The sequence below is a fragment of the Macaca nemestrina genome, chromosome 9 (assembly GCF_043159975.1).
Source record: "Macaca nemestrina isolate mMacNem1 chromosome 9, mMacNem.hap1, whole genome shotgun sequence".
NCBI lineage: Eukaryota > Metazoa > Chordata > Mammalia > Primates > Cercopithecidae > Macaca > Macaca nemestrina.
The window spans coordinates 1,563,202-1,584,772 of record NC_092133.1 but is presented as its reverse complement, the minus strand read 5'-3'; the positions used below and the strand labels follow the sequence as shown (position 1 = coordinate 1,584,772).

Here is a 21,571-nt window from a genome sequence, read left to right as displayed (position 1 = left end):
GCAGCCGGCTCAGCTCCCACTGCAGGGCTCGGTGCTCCCCTCTCCAGGGAAAACCTTTCTCCAAACAGCACTGCGTCCCCAGGCAGCCGCCCCTCCCTGCACACTGGAGTGGGTCCCCTCCCTCACACTGCTAGAGAGACGCCCCCCCCACACACACCATTTGATGTCTGGGGAGAAGGGAAGCCCCGGGGCCCCGCCGTCGGAGGAGGTGCTGGCCGCTGACGCTGCATCTCTGTGGGTGTGGCATCCGTGTCTCTCCAGGGCATGGCCAAGGAGGAGACGGAGCTGAGGTTCCGGCAGCTGACCATGGAGTACCAGGCCCTGCAGCGCGCCTACGCCTTGTTGCAGGAGCAGGTCGGAGGGACGCTGGATGCAGAGCGAGAAGTTAAGGTCTACATGACTTCCACCGCGCGCGTTCCGGGCCCCCTTGTGCCTTCCTGCTTGACCCCATGGCCCGGGCTGGGACACCTCTCTCGCCATCCCTCCTGGGTCTGAGCCCCTGCTCTCCTGTCTTTGCCTCCGGTCCTGATGGTGCCCATGAAGGCCAATTAAAACCAGGGATTGGGGAGTCCGGTGCTGGGAACTGGCCCAGGTGGGAGGGTGGCCCAGAGCAGTGCCAGGCACAGGTGTGAGTGTCCTGGGGGATGGTGGTGGTGGCAGGGGCCCACAACGCCCAGGATGGGTCTCCTTCCAGACTTCCTCTCCCGCTCTTGGCAGGATGGCAGTGACCCATGGCAGCATCGAGGTCAGTGTTGAAACTTGCGGAGGTCATTCATGCTCACGCAGGCTGTGCCTGCCCTGGCCCTGGACCCTCTCCCCTGGCCTCCCCACTGGGCAGGATCCCAGCGGCCGTGTCCCTCCACCTGCTTCCCTGGCTCACCTTAGCATCGTCCCCCAGGAAAGGCCCCAGTGTGGCTGGCGGGTGCCCTCTGTGGGCCGCGGGGGGTAGTGCAGGCACCAGGCGTTGTGGGGAGAGCATGGGTCATAGGTCGGGGGTCCTCTCGCCACCCCCCCCTCACTTCCTGAGGCTTGGAAGGGAAACCGCTGAAGGACCTGCACCTGGTGCCCCTCACAGCGAGACGGGCTGCTTTCTGGGGGAGCTGAGGGGTTCTCCAGAGCGGGCAGCTGTGGGGTGTGGGGTTCCCATCAGCCTCCCCCACCCCACAACCACCCTGCAGGGCCAGAGACGCCAGTGTCCAGCAGTTCTGCAACTTAGGGTGGCTGAGCTGGGTGGGGAATGGACCTCTTGGGGCGAGGGGAGAGTGTGCACAGAGCACCCCTAGTGTGGTCCACACTAGTGCCCCCAGGGAGCCGCCGGCCTCACCCTCTGTCCACCTAGACCACCCTGGTGACATGGCTGGTTTCCCTCCTGCCTTCCTGGCACCGCACTGGGGATGTCTGTTGTGAAAATTAAGGGAGTGCTCTGCCCCTCCGTGCCCCTCCTCCTGTCCTGAGTGGGGAGGCCTGACTCCCCCTCCTGAGGCTCGGAGAGATTTGTCTGCGTAACTGGGGACTTTAAATATCGCTGCTTTCACTTTGACTTAATTTTTGCATGACCCTTGGAGAAAGGAAAAAGTCAAAGCCTTGGCTCAGAGCATCATAAAGCACGGCAGTCCCGAGACGGCCCAGAGCCTCAAGGGCCCAGCCTTTCCCCCAACAGCAGGGGCAGGGCAGCAGCCGCATCCTCCTGGCCAAGCTCGCCAGGAGCTGGGGGAGCTGGAGGAAACGTCCTGTCTTCCCTTTTTCCTGTCAGCTGCCAGAGAAACATTTGCTCGGGGGCCACATGAAAACACAGAACTCAGAAGCTTTGCTTAGAGAGTGAAAATGTCCAAATTGCATGTAAAAATTTTTTAATGTCATTTAGAATCAGAGGAAAATCTGACGCCAAGAGGGGCTGCATGGTTATTTTAGAAATTGGAAGATACAGAAAAGATTAATGAAGAAAATAGATTAGCCGGCATCCCGCAGTCTGATTCTGTATTATAATTGGAAATGTCGCTCCTCACTGTGGAAGTCGAGGAAGCCTCAGGATAAGGAAGGGGGTGGGAGAGGACAAGCGTCTGAAGACATGGACGTGGGCCCATCCCTGCCACGGTCCTGAGGCTGCGGGGGACCCACAGCCCTCTGTGGGCTCCGTTTCCCTGTCTGGAAGCAGGGTTAGGACTCACTAGAATTCCCTCTGCTGAGGATTCTCCAACCCAAGGGCTCACACCCACGATTGTGACCCCTTAAGGGAGGGAAGAGGCCAGGGTGGTGGCAGGAGCCCAGGAGGGCCTGGGGGCAGGGAGCTGGGACCCAGCACTCGGGGGGCACCACAGGCCACACCTTCGCCCATCTCCCACCCCGGCTGGATCCTCTGACCCTGTGGTCCCGAAACGCACCCCTCCCTTGGAAGCTATCCCCAGAGAGAGCAGGAGCCACCGTGGGGTGAAATGCCCCATGGTTCGGAGCCACCAGAGCAAACTGAATTAAGGGAGGGTGGCTCAGACCTTGGCTAGAAGCGTTGGTGGCGTTCGGGAGGGACTTCACAAACCAGGATGCTGACAGGGAAAGCACCAGGGCTTTTCTTGCAGACATGGGGTGGACTCTGGGAGTCAGTTAAGGAACACAAAATTCAGGAAGGCAGCGAGCCCTGGGCCGAGGCAGCTCCTGCACAGGCAGCCGCATCACCTGGGGCTTCCAGCAGGGCAGCTCCAGTATAGGCAGCCACACCAGCTGGGGCTTCCAGTGGGTCCGTGTGGAGAGTCCTTCGAACAAAGCCCTCTGGCCGGCACCTGGCAGGGCTGAGCACACACTAGGCATCAGTCATCCTCATCAGCTGTGCCATCCTGTAAACAAAGATTTCTCTTAACAAGTCCTCAAAATTAACCTGCAGAATTTCCCCTTGGAATCTAAGTGAGATCTCTTGCTTCAAATAAGCCTTAAAGTTCTCCCTCCAGGGCTGGGCATAGTGGCTCACTCCCGTAATCCCAGCACTTTGGGAGGCTGAGGCAGGCAGATTGTTTGAACTTGGGAGTTTGAGACCAGCCTGGGCAACATGGTGAAACCCCGTCTCTACAAAAAATACAAAAATTAGCAGGGTGTGGTGGTGCACGCCTATGGTCCCAGCTGCTCGGGAGGGTGAGATGGGAGGATCACTTGAGCTCAGGAGGCAGAGGTTACAGGGAGGCAAGATTGTGCCACTGAGCCCTAGCCTGGATGACAGAGCCAGACCTTGTCTCAAACAAACAAACAAACAAAAAACAACAACAACAGAAAACAGTTCTCCCTCTCTTAGAAAGCATCTCTTCCAAAGAAAGGGTGAACAGCCACTTCTCAATGAACTGAACCTAAAGACAGACCCTTCTGATATCTCGCGAGTGTGTGTGCTGTCTCTCTGGCTTTTAGAGAAAATTTGATGTATTTTTCCTCCCGTCCTACAGACCCGTGAGCAGCTACAAGCCGAAGTGCAGAGGGCACAGGCACGGATCGAGGACCTGGAGAAGGCCCTGGCAGAGCAAGGGCAGGTGAGCCTGCAGCCATCTGTGCGGGCGTAGGGGGCACACGTGGGTGGGAAGTATTTGGCTGCACTTGAAGACAAGCTTCAGTGGTGCGATCATAACTTTCTACAACCTCGACCTCGACCCCTGGGCTCAAGCCATCCTCCCACCTCATCCTCCCACCTCGTCCTCCCAAGTAGCTGGGACCACAGGCATGTGCCACCACGCACGGCTAATTTTTGTATTTTTTTGTAGAGATGGGGCTTTGCCACGTTGACCAGACTGGTCTTTGGTGTTCTGCCACATCACGATTTAAACATTAGTTTATGAGTTCCTCTCTCCATGTCTTTATTTCTTTCAATTCAATTTTCAAGGATATGAAATGGATTGAAGAAAAGCAGGCGCTGTACCGGAGAAATCAAGAGCTTGTGGAAAAGGTGAGCCCCGAACCCCTGGAGACCCTGGCAGGACTTGCTCTATGCTCCTGGGGGCTGCAGTGGTCCCTGCGAAGGGTGGAGCAAGGGCTGAGGCTTCTGAATGGCTCTGCCCCAGGCCCCTTCTGCTCTGCTCCCTCCTGCGGGACCCTGTCAAGAGCCCTGGGGAGGAGGACAGCCTGGACAGAGGGAGCTGGGGCCTGTTCTCCGGGGTCCGGGCAGGCCCGTCTGCAGCAGCATCTCCATTCGTGTCCTGTTGTGCTGATGGTTCTGTGGGTCGGCTGGTTAGCGCATCGTGACAGAGGTGCCCTTTTGAGACCACTGGGATTATCCCCCTGGGAAGCCTGGCTGGGTCAGGGAAGTCTCCTTCCAGCAACGCCTGTGGGGAAGCTGGAGGGTCGTCAGGGAAGAGCCCACGGACCAGCCTGGTTGAGCGAGTGCGTGTTTGAGACTTTGCCAGGGCGTCACCTGGCAGACCCAGGTCCAGGCTGTCTTGGCCCCGGATGACAAGAGGCTCCCAAAGTGATGCCCCACCCCCGCCCCCACCCCCACCCTGGCCCGGGCTTTGTGGGCTGGAAGACTTTCTCAGACGAAAAACAGATCAGAACATGCGACGTGCGGCCAGGCTGCTCTCGGTGGCCTTAGCTTCTGCCTGGGGTGCAGGGAAGGGAGTGTAGGTTTCTCTCAGGGCACCTCCCCACCACATCAGGCCCACCTGGCTCAGTTGCTCCATGCACTGGGTTAAAGAGGGGGTCACAGCACCGAGGGCCCTAGACTTAGGTCTGGGCAATCCAGAGCCATCCCAAGAGGGGTGCACCCCGCAACTGTGGGAGCAGGTGATGTGGCCCGAGTCTGGGGCGGGACTGGCTACGGGTCCAGGGGCAGGAGGGCCAGCAGGGCTGTCATTACCACGCACGGGTGAGGGGTGCTCCGTGTTGTGACCCCTGCCCCACTTGTCCATGGGCAGGGACAGGTGTCCTGAGGAGGCAGCAGTATCTCACACTGGCAGGTGCGGCCCTCTGGAGAGAAGCCAGGGCAGCCTGGCTGACGAGTCTGACGTGTGCCAGCAGGACAGAGCTTCAGACAAACAGAGACGTCCACCGCAGCCCCTGCACTGCTGTCAGCCCATGGCCGGTCATGCCCTCTGGGGGTCCTGCTTTAGGCTTGGTTCACATCTTGAATGGCGAACGACACCCCCATGTTTCCTGTGGACACATGGAACATCTCTTAAATTACAAGAGCTGTTTCCACAGGGCTCAGCACAATGCTGTGTGTGCCAAGTAAATGCTGGCACAGGCAGAGATTCACATGCACTTAAGGGCACACACTTAAACACCCACACACAGAAATGTTTGCATGCACACTTGAACACGGCACACACAGAAATGTTTGCATGCGTACTTGAACACATGCACACACAGAAATGCCTGCATGCACACTTGAACACATGCACACAGAAATGCCTGCATGCACACTTGAACACGGCACACACAGAAATGTTTGCATGCGCACTTGAACACATGCACACACAGAAATACCTGCATGCACACTTGAACACATGCACACAGAAATGCCTGCATGCACACTTGAACACGGCACACACAGAAATGTTTGCATGCGCACTTGAACACGGCACACACAGAAATGTTTGCATGCGCACTTGAACATGGCACACACAGAAATGTTTGCATGCGCACTTGAACACATGCACACACAGAAATGCCTGCATGCACACTTGAACACGGCACACACAGAAATGTTTGCGCACACACAGAAATGCCTGCATGCACACTTGAACACGGCACACACAGAAATGTTTGCATGCGCACTTGAACACATGCACACAGAAATGCTGGCACACACACAGAAATGCTTGTGCACATACACACGTGCCCATGTGCACACCTGGAGCCATGCTTTTCTCTGGCTACATGGGAGTGGCTCACGTTCCTGGCCCTGCAGGTTTTCCACGGTAGGCCCACTGTGCAGCAGCACACAGCTGGCCCTGCGGGAGGGTCCAGCTCCCCCTGAGCTGGCTCACTCTGAGGATGCTCCTGAGTTTATCTTGGTCCCCTGAGCACTGGAGCAGCTCCCTCAGTCCCCCAAGCTCAGCTGCAGGGGATGGACACAGCCGTCTGCCCCTGGTGGACCCTGTCCATACACACAGCCGTCTGCCCCTGGTGGACCCTGTCCATACACACAGCCGTCTGCCCCTGGTGGACCCTGTCCATACACACAGCCGTCTGCCCCTGGTGGACCCTGTCCATACACACAGCTGTCTGCCCCTGGTGGACCCTGTCCATACACACAGCTGTCTGCCCCTGGTGGACCCTGTCCATACACACAGCCGTCTGCCCCTGGTGGACCCTGTCCATACACACAGCTGTCTGCCCCTGGTGGACCCTGCCCCCATGAGGCTGCTGAGGAAACGTGCCATGGGCCATGTCATTTACCCTTTGGAAGGCATGGGGGACTCTTGCATCCGGTTTACTCCCAACTGGTTCCGCTTAAACAACCCCTTAATTAGCCAAGTGAATTCTGGTGGCCAGGTGACCACGGTACCCACTCCTTCCATTGGGCACAGCCTGGGCTCCAAGGGGCACCAGGGAGGGGAGCTACTTGGGACATTTATCCTCCACGACCTCCCTTCCTCATCCTAGCTCAGAGCCCCACTAAGGCCCCCAGGCTCCTGGCTTGCGGTGCACAGCCCCTGTTGGAGACGTTTATCCTTGACGCCTCCCTTCCCCCTCCCTGCCCAGGGGCCACCGAGGCTCAGGGCCCCACTATGACCTCCAGGCTCCTGGCTTGTGGTATGCGGTGCTGCCTGCCCAGCCCCACCTACCACCGGATGGCTGGGCCTTCTCACTAGGACAGACCCAAACATACCCAGGGCTGTGAGGAGCTTCCAGGGCTGGGCACCTGGCCAGCCAACTGGCCTCCCCGACAGCCAGCAGCTGTCCAGTTAGCCGCTGTCCAGTCAGCCTGGAGTTGTCCTTCCAAGACCTCTTGTGGGAGAGAACCAGACCCCTCACCTCATGCATCTTTTATGTTATAGATCAAACAAATGGAGACGGAAGAGGCTCGGCTTAGACACGAGGTGCAGGATGCCAGAGACCAAAATGAGCTGCTGGAGTTCAGGATCCTGGAGCTTGAGGTAGCTGGGCCAATGGCCGGCACTGTGGCCTGTGGCCATGGCCTGTGGCTGTGTCAGGGATCCAGTCCTCAGCCTTCCTAACCCACATAAACCCCTGAACATGAACCCAAAAGGCTGGCTCAGGGAGGAAAGAGGCAAATGGCTGTAAATCGCCACCTCTTCATACCGGCCACCCAAAGCATGTGTCAATGGGGAACATGGGCCATGGAGCTCAGTGTCATTCAGGGAAACAAAACAAAAGCACGACGGGTGACAGTGCAGCATCTCCTCCAGATCTGTGGGCCGAAGAGCCGGCATGTCCGTCCTCCATCCACCCCCGTGGCCCTGCTGCAGCTGGTGTGCGGCCATGCCCAGGCCTCGGTGGTCGGCAGACATTTGTTTCTTGCCCCTGAGTGAGGGCAGTGGGGGCCACGCGGCGACTGGCAGCCCTTTGCCTGTGCCCTGCTGTCCCTGGCCCTGTGTCCTCTGCCATGACCTGCACAGGAGGAGGGAGGAGGGGGATCCCACCAGGCAGCTCAGGCCGGGTGTGAGCAGCCACGTCCCTGTGGTTGTTTCAGGATAAGGACAGTCCACTTGTGGGGCTGGGAGGAAGTGGCCCACACAGGGGCCGCCCCTGCCGAGCACCACACACACCACGAGGCCTCCGTCTGGGGCCAGCACCTGAGGCCTCGGAGTCCAGCTGGAGCCCCTCTTAGAGCCCTCCCGTCCACCGCCGGAGGACAGGGCAGCTGTGTGGTCACGCCATGTGTGGATGACCTCGGCCACATGGGCTTGCCTGTGGGGACAGTGGCAGCAGCACTGGCCTGTGTCCTCCAGAGACTCTTCTGGTTAGGCCTGCAGGGGATACGACCTGCAGCCCCTCCCCTGGTCCTCCCCATAGCCCCTGGGATTCACCGAGGGATGTGCCGTGGGTTCAGGGTGGGGACTGCCCAGGCCACGTGACTGGAGTGTGATGAACTCTGCCCGGCCCATCTGGGGTCGGCGAATACACAGGGGCGCGGTCCTCGTGGGCCGGTCCAGGTCCGGTGCAAGTTCTGCCACCATGGCTGCTGCTGCGGTTTGGTTTTCATAAATGCTGTGTTGATCCTTGGTTCCATGGTCTTGGCCCATGTTCCTCAGGCCCCAGCACAGCCCTCTTGGAGGGAAGGGATGGGAAGGAAGCGGCTCACCCTTCTGCCCCTCTGTCCTAGGAGAGGGAGAGGAAGTCACCCGCCATCAACTTCCACCACACGCCCTTCGTGGATGGGAAGAGCCCCCTCCAGGTGTACTGCGAGGCCGAAGGCGTGACTGTGAGCCCCGCCCGCCCGCCCCGCCCCGCCCCGCCCGCCCCGCCCCTTCCGCCCGCCCCGCCCCTTCCGCCCGCCCCGCCCCTTCCGCCCGCCCCGCCCCTTCCGCCCACCCCGCCCCTTCCGCCCCTTCCGCCCCTTCCGCCCACCCCGCCCCTTCCGCCCACCCCGCCCCTTCCGCCCACCCCGCCCCTTCCGCCCCGCCCCATGCCCTGTCCCGCCCTGCCCCTCCCCTTCCGCCCCGCCCCATGTCCTGTCCCGCCCCGCCCCGCCCCTTCCGCCCCGCCCCATGTCCTGTCCCGCCCCACCCCGCCCCTTCCGCCCCTTCCGCCCCACCCGCCCCTTCCGCCCCTTCCGCCTCACCCCGCCCCTTCCGCCCCTTCCGCCCCACCCCATGCCCTGTTCCGCCCCGCCCCTTCCGCCCCACCCCATGCCCTGTTCCGCCCCGCCCCTTCCGCCCCGCCCCATGCCCTGTTCCGCCCCGCCCCTTCTGCCACGCCCCCTCTACCCCGCCCCATGCCCTGTCCCGCCCTGCCTCGCCCTCTCTGCCCACCCGAGGCCACTCACCCCTGCCTGTCCTCTGTGCCTTAGGACATTGTGGTCGCGGAGCTGATGAAGAAGCTGGACATCCTGGGCGATAACGCCGTAAGTGTATGTCGCTCTCCTGGCTTGTGCATGCCCCTCACACCCACAACCCCCAGCCCTGCCCCTCTGGGGTCCAGGAGTCCTACCAGCCTCCCACAGCCCTGCCATGGGCCACGCTGCCTGAGACCCTTCCCGCGGCCCAGAGCCTGCTTAGAATCGGAGGCTTCCTCACACTGCTCCAGGGCCCAGTGGGACCTCTGCTGTGCACACCTGGTTCTTCCAGCTGACGGCACTTCCCGTCACACTGCCCAGCTTCTGGGGTCTCTCTCTCAGCCCTTCCAGACTTGCCGTGAGGATGGGGGGGCTGTTGCTCTTAGACAAGCCAAGACCCTTAGGGATTCCACTTCCTTGGCTTGGGGGAAGAAGCAGACTCTATAGATAACCCCTAAATTTCATTGGGGCAGAGTTCCAATTTCTATAGCAAACTCCTTGAAAGGATGTTAATTACTGAGTGGGCAAAGTAAATGCACCCTTTCATCCCACTTTTCATTCGTCCGTCACTAATCCTGCACTCTCCATCCATTTATTCCCCATCAATGCATTATCTACCTAGCCCTTCATTCATGCTCTGTCTTATATCTATCCATCCATCTATCCTGTGTAATCCATCCATCCATCCCCCATAATCCATCTATCCGTCCTCCATCCTTCATCTATCCTTCATCCATCATCCTTAATCCATGAATTTATCTATCATCCACAATATGTCCATCCATCCTCCATCCATCCATCATCCATCATCACTAATCCATCCATTCTCCATCCTCCATCTGTCCTCTATCCACAATCCTCCATCCATTCCTTCTCCATCTACCATATTCTACCCATTAATCTTTCACCCATCCATCCATCTCCCATTCATCCTCCATAATCCATCCTTCATAATCCATCTATTCATTCTCCATCCATCCTTCATCCTTTATCCTCCATTCATTCATCCATTCTCCAGAATCCATCTATCAATCCATCCACCCTCCATAATTTATCCATGCATCCTCCATCCACCATTCATCCATCCATCCTCCATAAGCTATTTATCCATCTTTCCATCCTTCATCCTTTATCCTTCCATCCATCCACAGCCCCTCCCTCCCTCCATCCATCCATCCATCATCCTACCTTCATTGATCTACTCCCTCCATCCAGGGTCCTGCATCAGAGGACTCCCTTCTCCCCTTGCCTGCCCAGCCCCTGGGGAGCAGTGAGGCACAAGGCAGGGGTGCTTTCAGCAGGGAGGCTCTGGGTATGGGTCTGCTTCTTTCAGACCTGGGGCTCCATTGTGGTCACAGGTGGCTGAAGAGTCACAGCAGGGTGGCCATGGACCTGACATGCTCTGGGGTCCAGTCCTGGGTATCAGCCCCCTCATGAGGTCTTGGGAACTGTATTGGGCAACTCTCTGATTCACAGTTGGAGAGGCTGAGTCCCCAGAGGTACTGCCCAGGGTCACAGAGCTGATGTAGTGGCAGAGTTGGGGACATCCAGCCACGCCCAGGCCTATTTCAGGGTTCCTGCCCAGCCCCATAGCTGTCCACCAAGAGTGCCACTGAGTGTGATGGCCCTGCAGTCATCATGCAGCCTCTGAGGCCATCATCACAGAGCCCAGGGATGGAGGAAGTTGGGGACTGGAGGACTCATGGCCAGGCTTAAGCTTAGGGGACCTGTGGAGATGCTGGGGAGCTCCTGACAACAGGCTGACTGCATCCCTTCAAGCCTGTCTGTGCAGTCAGTGTTGAGCAAGCTTCACATGCACCTTGTGGTTTAACCACATCGGGTAGATTCCCTCCATCACCCTGAAGCCAACTGCTCAGCCTCCCCAACTTAAAGTGTTGGGAGAAGTCTGTGGCCTGCCTAGCCCTGCCCAGCCCTGCCATGGGAGAAGGGAACAGGGCAGGAGAGATGAGGGCACCCAGCCCCAGCCGTGCAGGATGAGGTTCTTGCCTGAGTCAGGAGTGCAGCTGGCCCCCACCATGGACTACAGACTGAGCCTGACTCCCCTCTGTGGGAGACCCGTGAGGACGTTGTTGGGGGGGAGACCCATGAGGACTTTGGCGGGGGGGAGACCTGTGAGGATGTTGTGGGGAGGAGACCCGTGAGGACGTTGGGGGTGGGGGAGACCCGTGAGGACGTTGGGGGGGGGGTACAGTAAGAGTTGCCTGCCATTAGGGAGCTTGCACTCTAGGGAGAGAACGGCATGGACAGGGCTTTTGGAGTGATCTGGCATGAATCAGAGAGGCTCTGGGGAGAGGAGCAAGGGCCTCCCTTCCCCGCAGGGACCGGGCACCCAGCCCCAGCCAACTCGTGAGCTAGAGCGGGGAAGCCCTGGTCTGGATGCAGGCTGCAGCGGGGTCTGAGAGTGTGAGGTGCCCACATCCAAAGCCGTAATCACTTTACCCAGAAGGGCCACCCAGGGTCCCCTCAGGTGGGGAGGAAGCATGAATAAAACATGCGTAAAAAGACAAAACCTTCCAGGGATTCAGCCATTTCACAGCCGTGAACGTGTGGTCTCTCCTCCACTGTTCCAAGTGGTGTTTTCGTAACCACAGGTGCACATGCAGAGGCTGGCTTTAGACACAGAAGGGGACAAGCTGGGCAGAGTAGCAGCTGCTGCTGGGGATGTCGTGGCAGCCTCTGCCTGCACTGAGCAGTGCATCTGCATCTGCCTCAGCTGGTTACCTAGACCTGGTGGTTACCAGCAGAGGGAGGACGAGAGAAAACAAAATCGACAGCACCTGGAGGGAACAAGCTTGAGAGTCGAGGGTGTCAGAGATGCTGGGAGGGAGATGTCAGTCAAAGCGCTTTTTAGCTGTGACCCGGCACCCAGGCGTCCCCAGTCAGCCTCCCCATGCATCCGTCACTCACCCTCACCCCCAAAGGCACTGCTTCTGACCACACCTGTGTTCTGCTTTTGGATGCAGAACCTGACCAATGAGGAGCAGGTGGTTGTCATACAAGCCAGGACAGTCCTGACCTTGGCCGAAAAGGTAAGAGCAGCTATGTGGACACTCGGGAGAGGGCCCGGCTCCTGGGGTCTCCTGCCCTGCTCAGCTCAGAGAAGGTGATCTTCTTGGGAGGACCTTGGTGGCCTGCAGGACCGGGTTTGGGGGGTCCACTAAACCCTGTCTGCCCTGGGAGATCTGGCATACTCAGGTCAGACAGCACCCACTGTGCATGTTTGCAAAGGACAGATTCAGCTCCACTTTGCTCTGACAGCAACCCTGTCTGGGTTTCTTCCTAAAGGCGGGAAGGTATGGTGAGTCTGCAGGCAGCATTCTCTGTTCAACTTATCCTGACCCCCTTCTGGGGCCACCCAGCCCACCACCTGCTCCTAGTCCCACCCCTGGCCCTGACCTGCCTGGTGGGCTGGGCCTCCCACAGCAAGGAGAAGGGGTGCTCCTGGCACATAGGGGTTTGGAGAAACAGGCCACCCCTCCCCGCCCTTGGTGGCAGAGCTCTGCAGATGTGTCTCTCCCACAGTGCCCCAAGCCAGCGTCTCTTCTCTCCTGGAGGTGGTATCAGGGGCAGACTTCCTGGACACCTGAAGGGTGGGAGGGGCAGGGCCATGATTCCAGCGCAGCCCCAACTCCCTGGAGAGGGCTGGGCTCTCCCCACCCTAAGGAGAAGAGGAAGGAAGACCCAGGCTGCCCTGGCTTCTCTCTCAGCTGTCTCCGCAAGCCGGGGTGGGGGACCCTAGGGGTCATTGTCCTGCTTGTTCTGTTTGTGCCCAGTGGCTCCAGCAGATTGAGGAGACAGAGGCGGCACTGCAGCGGAAGATGGTGGATCTGGAGAGTGAGAAGGTTGGTGGCACCTTCCCTGAGGTTCTGCGGCTCGGCGCTGCAGGTGGGACATCCGAGACAGAGGCATGGTCCTCCTGTGTTTCAGGAGCTGTTCAGTAAGCAGAAGGGCTACCTGGACGAGGAGCTGGACTACCGGAAACAGGCCTTGGACCAGGCCCACAAGGTGAGAGGCACAAGGCTGCTGGAACCCTGGGGAGGGGCATTGGGGTGAAAACAGCCACGTGGCTCAGGTGCCCAGCGGTGCCTCAGATGCCTATGCGAATCAGGTTACAGGGCCCCTAACAGCCCCTAATGACACCTGCACAGCAGGCCCTGGCTCTCCAGAGCTGCCTGATGGGGTCTTCACTTGGAGCTTCATAAACAGAGCAGGATTAGTTGAGGGGGCCTAAACCCACACTGTGCCATGAGAACGTTCTACAGTCTTTGTGCAGGTCACTCGGGCTCACAAACACACCCCGATTCCTAAAGGCTGTCCAGGCATTGGTGTGGGCTGGTGTCTACCTCCCACCCCTCCCCTGAGAAACCGGTGGCTGCTCACTAGTGGAAGGCGTGGTCTTGTTTTATTTCATCTGCTGTGGCTGGGAGGAGCATAGGACATTTCTAGGTTGAAAACTAGGCTTCAGAACTGGGTTCTCCTGCTGGGAGCTACTTCCCCCGTGACTGCACAAGCAATCATCTGTCCCTGCTGGACTCCTATCATGTGACGGAAGGTACGACCGGGAGGATATTCAGGTCGTGTTGTGGAAAGACAAGTGTCACCACCAAGAGGTTCACCTTGGGACCCAGCCCAGCAGGCAGGATCTTGACTGTCATGGTGGGCTGGGATGAAAATGCTCATTCCTGGGGCCAAGTCAGCCTGGGAACTCTCAGAGTGATGGTGATGATGATCATGATGATGATGGTGATGATGACAATGGTGGTGGTGATGATTCTGCTGGCAGTGATAATGGTGATGGTGGTAGTGGTGGTGGTGGTGATGGTGGTAATGGTGGTGGTGATGATGATCATGATGATGGTGGTGGTAGTGGTGATGGTGATGATGGTGATTATGATGGTGATAATGGTTATCATGATGCTGGTGGTAGTGATGATGGTGATCTTGATGGTGATGATGGTGATCATGGTGGTGATAATGGTTATGGTGATGGCGGTGGTAGTGATGGTGATAATGGTGATGATAGTGGCGATGATCATGATGGTGGTAGTGGTGATGGTAATAATGGTTATGGTGATGATGGTGATGGTAGTGGTGATGGTGATGATGGTGGTGATGATCATGATGATGGCAGTGGTGATGGTGATGACGGTGATTATGATGGTGATAATGGTTATCATGATGCTGGTGGTAGTGATGATGGTGATTATGATGGTCATCATGGTTATGGTGATGACGGTGGTGGAGATGGTGATGATGGTGGTGATGTAGTGGCGATGATGATCATGATGATGGTAGTAGTGGTCATGATGATGGTGATGATCATGGCGATGATCATGATGATGGTGGTAGTAGTGATGATGGTGATAATAGTGATGATGATGCTGGTAGTGATGGTGGTGATCATGATGGTGATAATAGTTATGGTGATGATGGCAATGATCATGATGACGGTGGTGGTAGTAGTGGTAATGGTGATGATAGGTGATGATGCTGGTGGTGATGATGATGATCATGATGATGGTGGTGTTAGTGATGGTGGTGATATGGTGGTGATGATCATGACAGTGGTGGTAGTGGTGGTGATGATGGCGATCATGATGGTGATGATGGTGATTGATGATGGCGATCATGGTGACAATGGTGATTGATGATGATGGTGATAGTGATGATGGTGGTGGTGATGATGAGGATGATAATGATAGTATTATAATGACAGCCTACTCAAGAGGCTTTCCCATGTGGCAGGCACTGATCTGGCCAGCCAGGCACAGAAGCTGGTGACCTGCCCAAGGACACACAGTCAGAATGAAGGCAGGAGTCGAATCTCAGCATTCTTCCCCTGCACCCACAGCCATGACTGCTGCACTAGGCATCTCTCCTTCCCGCACTTGTGGATTCGAGTTCCTCACATAGAGGGGCCAGGGCTCAAAAGCAGAACGCTACAGAGCAAAGAGCAGTCACACCAGGCACCTGGCATCCTGGGCAGGGGTGCAAGGCCCATGTCAGTTGCTGTGGAAGCCAGTGTGGGAGCCATGGGAGGCTTTGGAAGCAGATGACCTGTGTTTGAGGCCCAACTCAGCCAGTAACCACTAGGGATTGGGAGTTCCTGTAAGATGCTGGGCATGGAGGCTAGTCCTGGCTAAACTGGTAATGACCCTCCTGTTGCTATGGTTAGTTTCACTATTGCTGACCAGCACGTGTGCACATGCCTGCGTGGGAGCAGCTCACAGGTTGCTGGCTATCCTTCCCGGGCCACTGTCCTCATGGCCTCTGGGTACTGAGAGCCAGTCCTGGGTGAGCTGGCCCCAGCAGTGGTGAGACCTGCGTCCCTCCAGGTGGCCAGGGACCTGCGCGGCACGCAGCATGTCTGTCCACCCTGCTCATGGGGCGGCCCCCAGGCGCAGGCTGCTGCAGGATTAGCTTCCTGGGCAGTCCTCTGGGTCTTGCCTGCTTTGGTCAGAAGGAAAAAGGCTGGAAGTGGGTGGTTGCTTGATGTAAAAAGCAGAGGCCCCTCAGTGCCCCAGGCCATCCATGCTGCAGCCAGCTGATACTCCTCTGCTCACGCCTTCTGGGATGCCTGGCTGCCCTTACTGGAGAGACTTTCTTGGCGAGGCGACAGGTCCTGCAGGCTCTAGGCTCCCGCCTCCCCCCCTCAGCTCAGTCTCTGTCCCCCGAAGCCCCTTGGCTCTCCAGCCTCCTCATACCCCCTCATTTTCCTCATCCTGTTCATGCTGATTGCTGGCATAGACAGGTTCCTCTCTGGTGGATGAGGAAGAACCCTATAGAACAGTGATCTCCCATGAGCACCAAGGCCCACGTCGCTTCCTGGGTGGAGAGGCAGCTGGGATCCAGCTAGGGATCAGCCTACTTGGTAGGCATCTCCACTGCTATGCAGCCACCACCACCACAGGCCAGGAGACGGAGGACCCCACCCAGCCTTCGCTGATGCTGTTCCGTCCTTCTGGGGCTCCCTCCCTTTCCTTCTCCTGCCCATCCCTGACTGACACTGCAAGCCTCAGTTTAGTACCTCATCTCCTCTAGGAAACCTTCCCTGACTCCCAGTGAGGTGGCCCTGACACGCCCCACTCGTGGAAATGGGTCTGCCTTTCTATGGGGCAAGCAGGGATCGTGTGCATCTGCTACCATCTGGTCTCCTAGACCAGCACGAGGCCTGGCAGGCAGCAGGTGCTTTGTGGGTGATGCATAGGTGAAGAGGAAAAGAGCTAAGGATTGTGCAAAGGTTTTTAAATCCAGCCCACCTTGAGACAGGAAAGGGAAGAGAAGGGCATGCATTTTTTTTTTAATATTGCTTTTTTTTTCCTGAATGAAAAAAGAATCTATGTACAGTTCTAATTTACAACACAGAAAAATCCAAGAAAAAATTCACCATGTGCCCAGCACACAGAGAAAGACTGTGGGCATTCTGGTTTCTCTCCCGGTGGTCTCTTGCAGGATGGGGATACGCATAGTATTTTTGCAAAAGTGGGGTCCCCATGCTTATCTAAGGCTTGCTGTCTGAAATCTTCTGAGAGATGGTCATCACGCCAATGGTAGGAAATGTTCACAGTAGGAAAGGACATTTTCTTCCCGTTCCTGTTCTCTGGACTCCAGATGCCACCAACAAAGGGGACCCACTTGCTGGTTCTCTTTTCCTTCCTGGATTACACCCCACATGTGTGTGCATGTACGTTTTCATGGATAGCCTGAGAACCCCAACGAGCTGCAGCACGCTTCCCTTTCACCTGACCGTGCACAGCCAGGGCGCTTCCCACCAGCCCAAGGGGCGACTTGGTGTGAGCGTATCATGGACTGTTTGTCCCCAGTAGTGGACTTAGGTAGTGTCCATGCATTAGCTGTCACCAGCAAAATAGCAATTCCTATCCATTTCTGACATCCCAACACACAAATAGAAATTATCTGCAGGAAATAGTCTTTGGATCGACCAAAGGGTTATGCACACTTGCATTGTTAGGAACTGTCGAATATTTCTCCCCGTAGTAGGTACAACTTGCACCCCAAACTTCCACCGCATGGTGTGCAGCTGCCTGGTGCAGTCCTAGCAGGCGTGTCTCCTGGTGAGCTCAAAGTTTAACACGTTTCTATGCAACTCCACGCCACGTCTGTTTGTGACCTTTCCCATCTCTCTCTCATGCTATCTACCTTTTGGTCAGAGTTCTTGATAAAAGAAGGCAACCAGCCCTTTGCCATCCATTGCAAATATTTCCTTTATTTCCTCACTCAGAAGAATGGTACATTGCAAATATTTCACCCAGCTTGTCAGTTGCTCTTTGATGTCAAACACTGTTTTGAGGGCCTGGAAGAATTTGGGTAATTTTTATGAGGTTGATGGCCTCCAGGTTTTATGGCATAATTTCAAATTTGTCCTTCATACAAAAAAAAAAAAAGATTGTACAAAAATATTCCAATGTTTTCTTTCAGCATTACTTTGAGGTTTGTGTGAGGCACGTGTAAAGAGGAAAAGGAAATGTATGCACCTCCAGGATGGTAGCCCCCCACCCCGCCCCCCAGGCAGCATTTGTCTACTCAGCCATCCACCTTTTCCACCCTAATGTCACAGATAATTCCCCTTTGTAAGATCGTGTCTGGAGTGATGCCTCAGGCCCAGAATCCCTCCACTGGGTCGGGAGAGTTGTCCCATGACTGGAGAAGTAGCCTGTGGGCCCCCTTGCCCTGACCAGAATGCGGAATCTGAGCGCAGAAAGCTCCAGGAGTGGGGCCCTGGCCTAGAGCAACTGCCACCGTGGTCCCTGTGATCAGACATCCTGTGGACAGGAGTGGGGGCCTGGCCTAGAGCAACTGCCACCGTGGTCCCTGTGATCAGACATCCTGTGGACACCCCATGGGATTAGAGATGTGGGTCTCTGCACACATTTCCAGAAGATCAAATCAGCACTGCTTCAGCTTTCTGCGAGGCCACCTCTCTCTGCACCTCCACAGTAGCTGTGTTCTCAGGCCTCAGATGGGGCCAACTGCTCAGCGGATCATTCAGCCCCAAAGTCCAGTCAGGGGGGGCACAAGGTTGCTGGTTGGACCAGGATTAATGCCCCCTACTCTGGAGGGGACTGGGGGCACCTTCCTGTGAGACGCCGTGGGAGGGGCAGGTTCCTGTGAGACGCCGTGGGAGGGGCAGCTTCCTGTGAGATACTGGGCAGGGGGGCCTCTCCCTCTGTGATACTGGGGGGAGACTCTTAGTGATGCTGGTGGGGGGCCTCTCCCTGTGTGATGCTGGGGGGTCTCTTCCTGTGTGATGTTGGGGGAATCTCTCCCTGTGTGATGCTGGGGGGGAATCTCTTCCTGTGTGATGCTGGGGGGGGTCTCTCCCTGTGTGATGCTGGGGGGGAATCTCTTCCTGTGTGATGTTGGGGGGGTCTCTCCCTGTGTGATGCTGGGGGGGGAATCTCTTCCTGTGTGATGCTGGGGGGGAATCTCTTCCTGTGTGATGCTGGGGGGGGTCTCTCCCTGTGTGATGCTGGGGGGGAATCTCTTCCTGTGTGATGCTGGGGGGGTCTCTCCCTGTGTGATGCTGGGGGGGAATCTCTCCCTGTGTGATGCTGGGGGGGGGTCTCTTCCTGTGTGATGCTGGGGGGGGTCTCTTCCTGTGTGATGTTGGGGGGGTCTCTCCCTGTGTGATGCTGGGGGGCCTCTTCCTGTGTGATGCTGGGGGGGGTCTCTTCCTGTGTGATGCTGGGGGGGGTCTCTTCCTGTGTGATGTTGGGGGGGTCTCTCCCTGTGTGATGCTGGGGGGCCTCTTCCTGTGTGATGCTGGGGGGGGTCTCTTCCTGTGTGATGCTGGGGGGGTCTCTCCCTGTGTGATGCTGGGGGGGGTCTCTCCTGTGTGATGCTGGGGGGGGTCTCTTCCTGTGTGATGTTGGGGGGGTCTCTCCCTGTGTGATGTTGGGGGGAGCCTCTTCCTGTGTGATGTTGGGGGGGTCTCTCCCTGTGTGATGCTGGGGGGGAATCTCTCCCTGTGTGATGTTGGGGGGGTCTCTCCCTGTGTGATGCTGGGGGGGAATCTCTTCCTGTGTGATGCTGGGCAGGGGGGCCTCTCCCTCTGTGATACTGGGGGGAGACTCTTAGTGATGCTGGTGGGGGGCCTCTCCCTGTGTGATGCTGGGGGGTCTCTTCCTGTGTGATGTTGGGGGAATCTCTCCCTGTGTGATGCTGGGGGGTCTCTCCCTGTGTGATGTTGGGGGGGTCTCTCCCTGTGTGATGCTGGGGGGGAGCCTCTTCCTGTGTGATGCTGGGGGGGGTCTCTTCCTGTGTGATGCTGGGGGGGGTCTCCCTGTGTGATGTTGGGGGGGTCTCTCCCTGTGTGATGCTGGGGGGTCTCTCCCTGTGTGATGCTGGGGGGCCTCTTCCTGTGTGATGCTGGGGGGGGCCTCTTCCTGTGTGATGTTGGGGGGGGTCTCTCCCTGTGTGATGCTGGGGGGCCTCTTCCTGTGTGATGTTGGGGGGAGCCTCTTCCTGTGTGATGTTGGGGGGGTCTCTTCCTGTGTGATGTTGGGGGAATCTCTCCCTGTGTGATGCTGGGGGGTCTCTCCCTGTGTGATGTTGGGGGGGTCTCTCCCTGTGTGATGCTGGGGGGGAGCCTCTTCCTGTGTGATGCTGGGGGGGGTCTCCCTGTGTGATGTTGGGGGGGTCTCTCCCTGTGTGATGCTGGGGGGTCTCTCCCTGTGTGATGCTGGGGGGCCTCTTCCTGTGTGATGCTGGGGGGGGCCTCTTCCTGTGTGATGTTGGGGGGGGTCTCTCCCTGTGTGATGCTGGGGGGCCTCTTCCTGTGTGATGTTGGGGGGAGCCTCTTCCTGTGTGATGTTGGGGGGGTCTCTCCCTGTGTGATGCTGGGGGGCCTCTTCCTGTGTGATGCTGGGGGGGGTCTCTTCCTGTGTGATGTTGGGGGGGTCTCTCCCTGTGTGATGTTGGGGGGAGCCTCTTCCTGTGTGATGTTGGGGGGGTCTCTCCCTGTGTGATGCTGGGGGGCCTCTTCCTGTGTGATGTTGGGGGGAGCCTCTTCCTGTGTGATGCTGGGGGGGAATCTCTCCCTGTGTGATGTTGGGGGGGTCTCTCCCTGTGTGATGCTGGGGGGCCTCTTCCTGTGTGATGCTGGGGGGGGTCTCTTCCTGTGTGATGCTGGGGGGCCTCTTCCTGTGTGATGTTGGGGGGAGCCTCTTCCTGTGTGATGTTGGGGGGGTCTCTCCCTGTGTGATGCTGGGGGGCCTCTTCCTGTGTGATGCTGGGGGGGGCCTCTTCCTGTGTGATGTTGGGGGGGGTCTCTCCCTGTGTGATGCTGGGGGGCCTCTTCCTGTGTGATGTTGGGGGGAGCCTCTTCCTGTGTGATGTTGGGGGGGTCTCTCCCTGTGTGATGCTGGGGGGCCTCTTCCTGTGTGATGCTGGGGGGGGTCTCTTCCTGTGTGATGTTGGGGGGGTCTCTCCCTGTGTGATGTTGGGGGGAGCCTCTTCCTGTGTGATGTTGGGGGGGTCTCTCCCTGTGTGATGCTGGGGGGCCTCTTCCTGTGTGATGTTGGGGGGAGCCTCTTCCTGTGTGATGCTGGGGGGGAATCTCTCCCTGTGTGATGTTGGGGGGGTCTCTCCCTGTGTGATGCTGGGGGGCCTCTTCCTGTGTGATGCTGGGGGGGGTCTCTTCCTGTGTGATGCTGGGGGGTCTCCCTGTGTGATGCTGGGGGGGGTCTCCCTGTGTGATGCTGGGGGGGGTCTCCCTGTGTGATGTTGGGGGGGGGTCTCTCCCTGTGTGATGTTGGGGGGGGTCTCTCCCTGTGTGATGCTGGGGGGGAGCCTCTTCCTGTGTGATGCTGGGGGGGGTCTCTTCCTGTGTGATGCTGGGGGGGGTCTCCCTGTGTGATGTTGGGGGGGTCTCTCCCTGTGTGATGCTGGGGGGTCTCTCCCTGTGTGATGCTGGGGGGCCTCTTCCTGTGTGATGCTGGGGGGGGCCTCTTCCTGTGTGATGTTGGGGGGGTCTCTCCCTGTGTGATGCTGGGGGGCCTCTTCCTGTGTGATGTTGGGGGGAGCCTCTTCCTGTGTGATGTTGGGGGGGTCTCTCCCTGTGTGATGCTGGGGGGCCTCTTCCTGTGTGATGCTGGGGGGGGTCTCTTCCTGTGTGATGCTGGGGGGTCTCCCTGTGTGATGCTGGGGGGGGTCTCCCTGTGTGATGCTGGGGGGGGTCTCCCTGTGTGATGTTGGGGGGGGGTCTCTCCCTGTGTGATGTTGGGGGGGTCTCTCCCTGTGTGATGCTGGGGGGCCTCTTCCTGTGTGATGTTGGGGGAGCCTCTTCCTGTGTGATGCTGGGGGGGAATCTCTCCCTGTGTGATGTTGGGGGGGTCTCTCCCTGTGTGATGCTGGGGGGCCTCTTCCTGTGTGATGCTGGGGGGGTCTCTTCCTGTGTGATGCTGGGGGGTCTCCCTGTGTGATGCTGGGGGGGGTCTCCCTGTGTGATGCTGGGGGGGGTCTCCCTGTGTGATGTTGGGGGGGGGTCTCTCCCTGTGTGATGTTGGGGGGGGTCTCTCCCTGTGTGATGCTGGGGGGGAGCCTCTTCCTGTGTGATGCTGGGGGGGGTCTCTTCCTGTGTGATGCTGGGGGGGGTCTCCC

At 58.0% G+C, this 21,571-nt stretch overlaps 1 protein-coding gene across 1 annotated transcript in view; it reads left to right on the top strand.

Annotated features, from left to right (window-relative positions):
- Positions 1-21,571, top strand: part of LOC105470927 (Janus kinase and microtubule interacting protein 3) — a 158,078-nt gene that overhangs the window by 104,506 nt on the left and 32,001 nt on the right. The window contains 9 exon segments of the mRNA XM_071068899.1: positions 262-390; positions 3,423-3,506; positions 3,854-3,916; positions 6,969-7,067; positions 8,258-8,356; positions 8,945-9,004; positions 11,914-11,979; positions 12,724-12,792; positions 12,878-12,955. Of these exon segments, the coding sequence (XP_070925000.1) occupies positions 262-390; positions 3,423-3,506; positions 3,854-3,916; positions 6,969-7,067; positions 8,258-8,356; positions 8,945-9,004; positions 11,914-11,979; positions 12,724-12,792; positions 12,878-12,955 (747 nt within the window).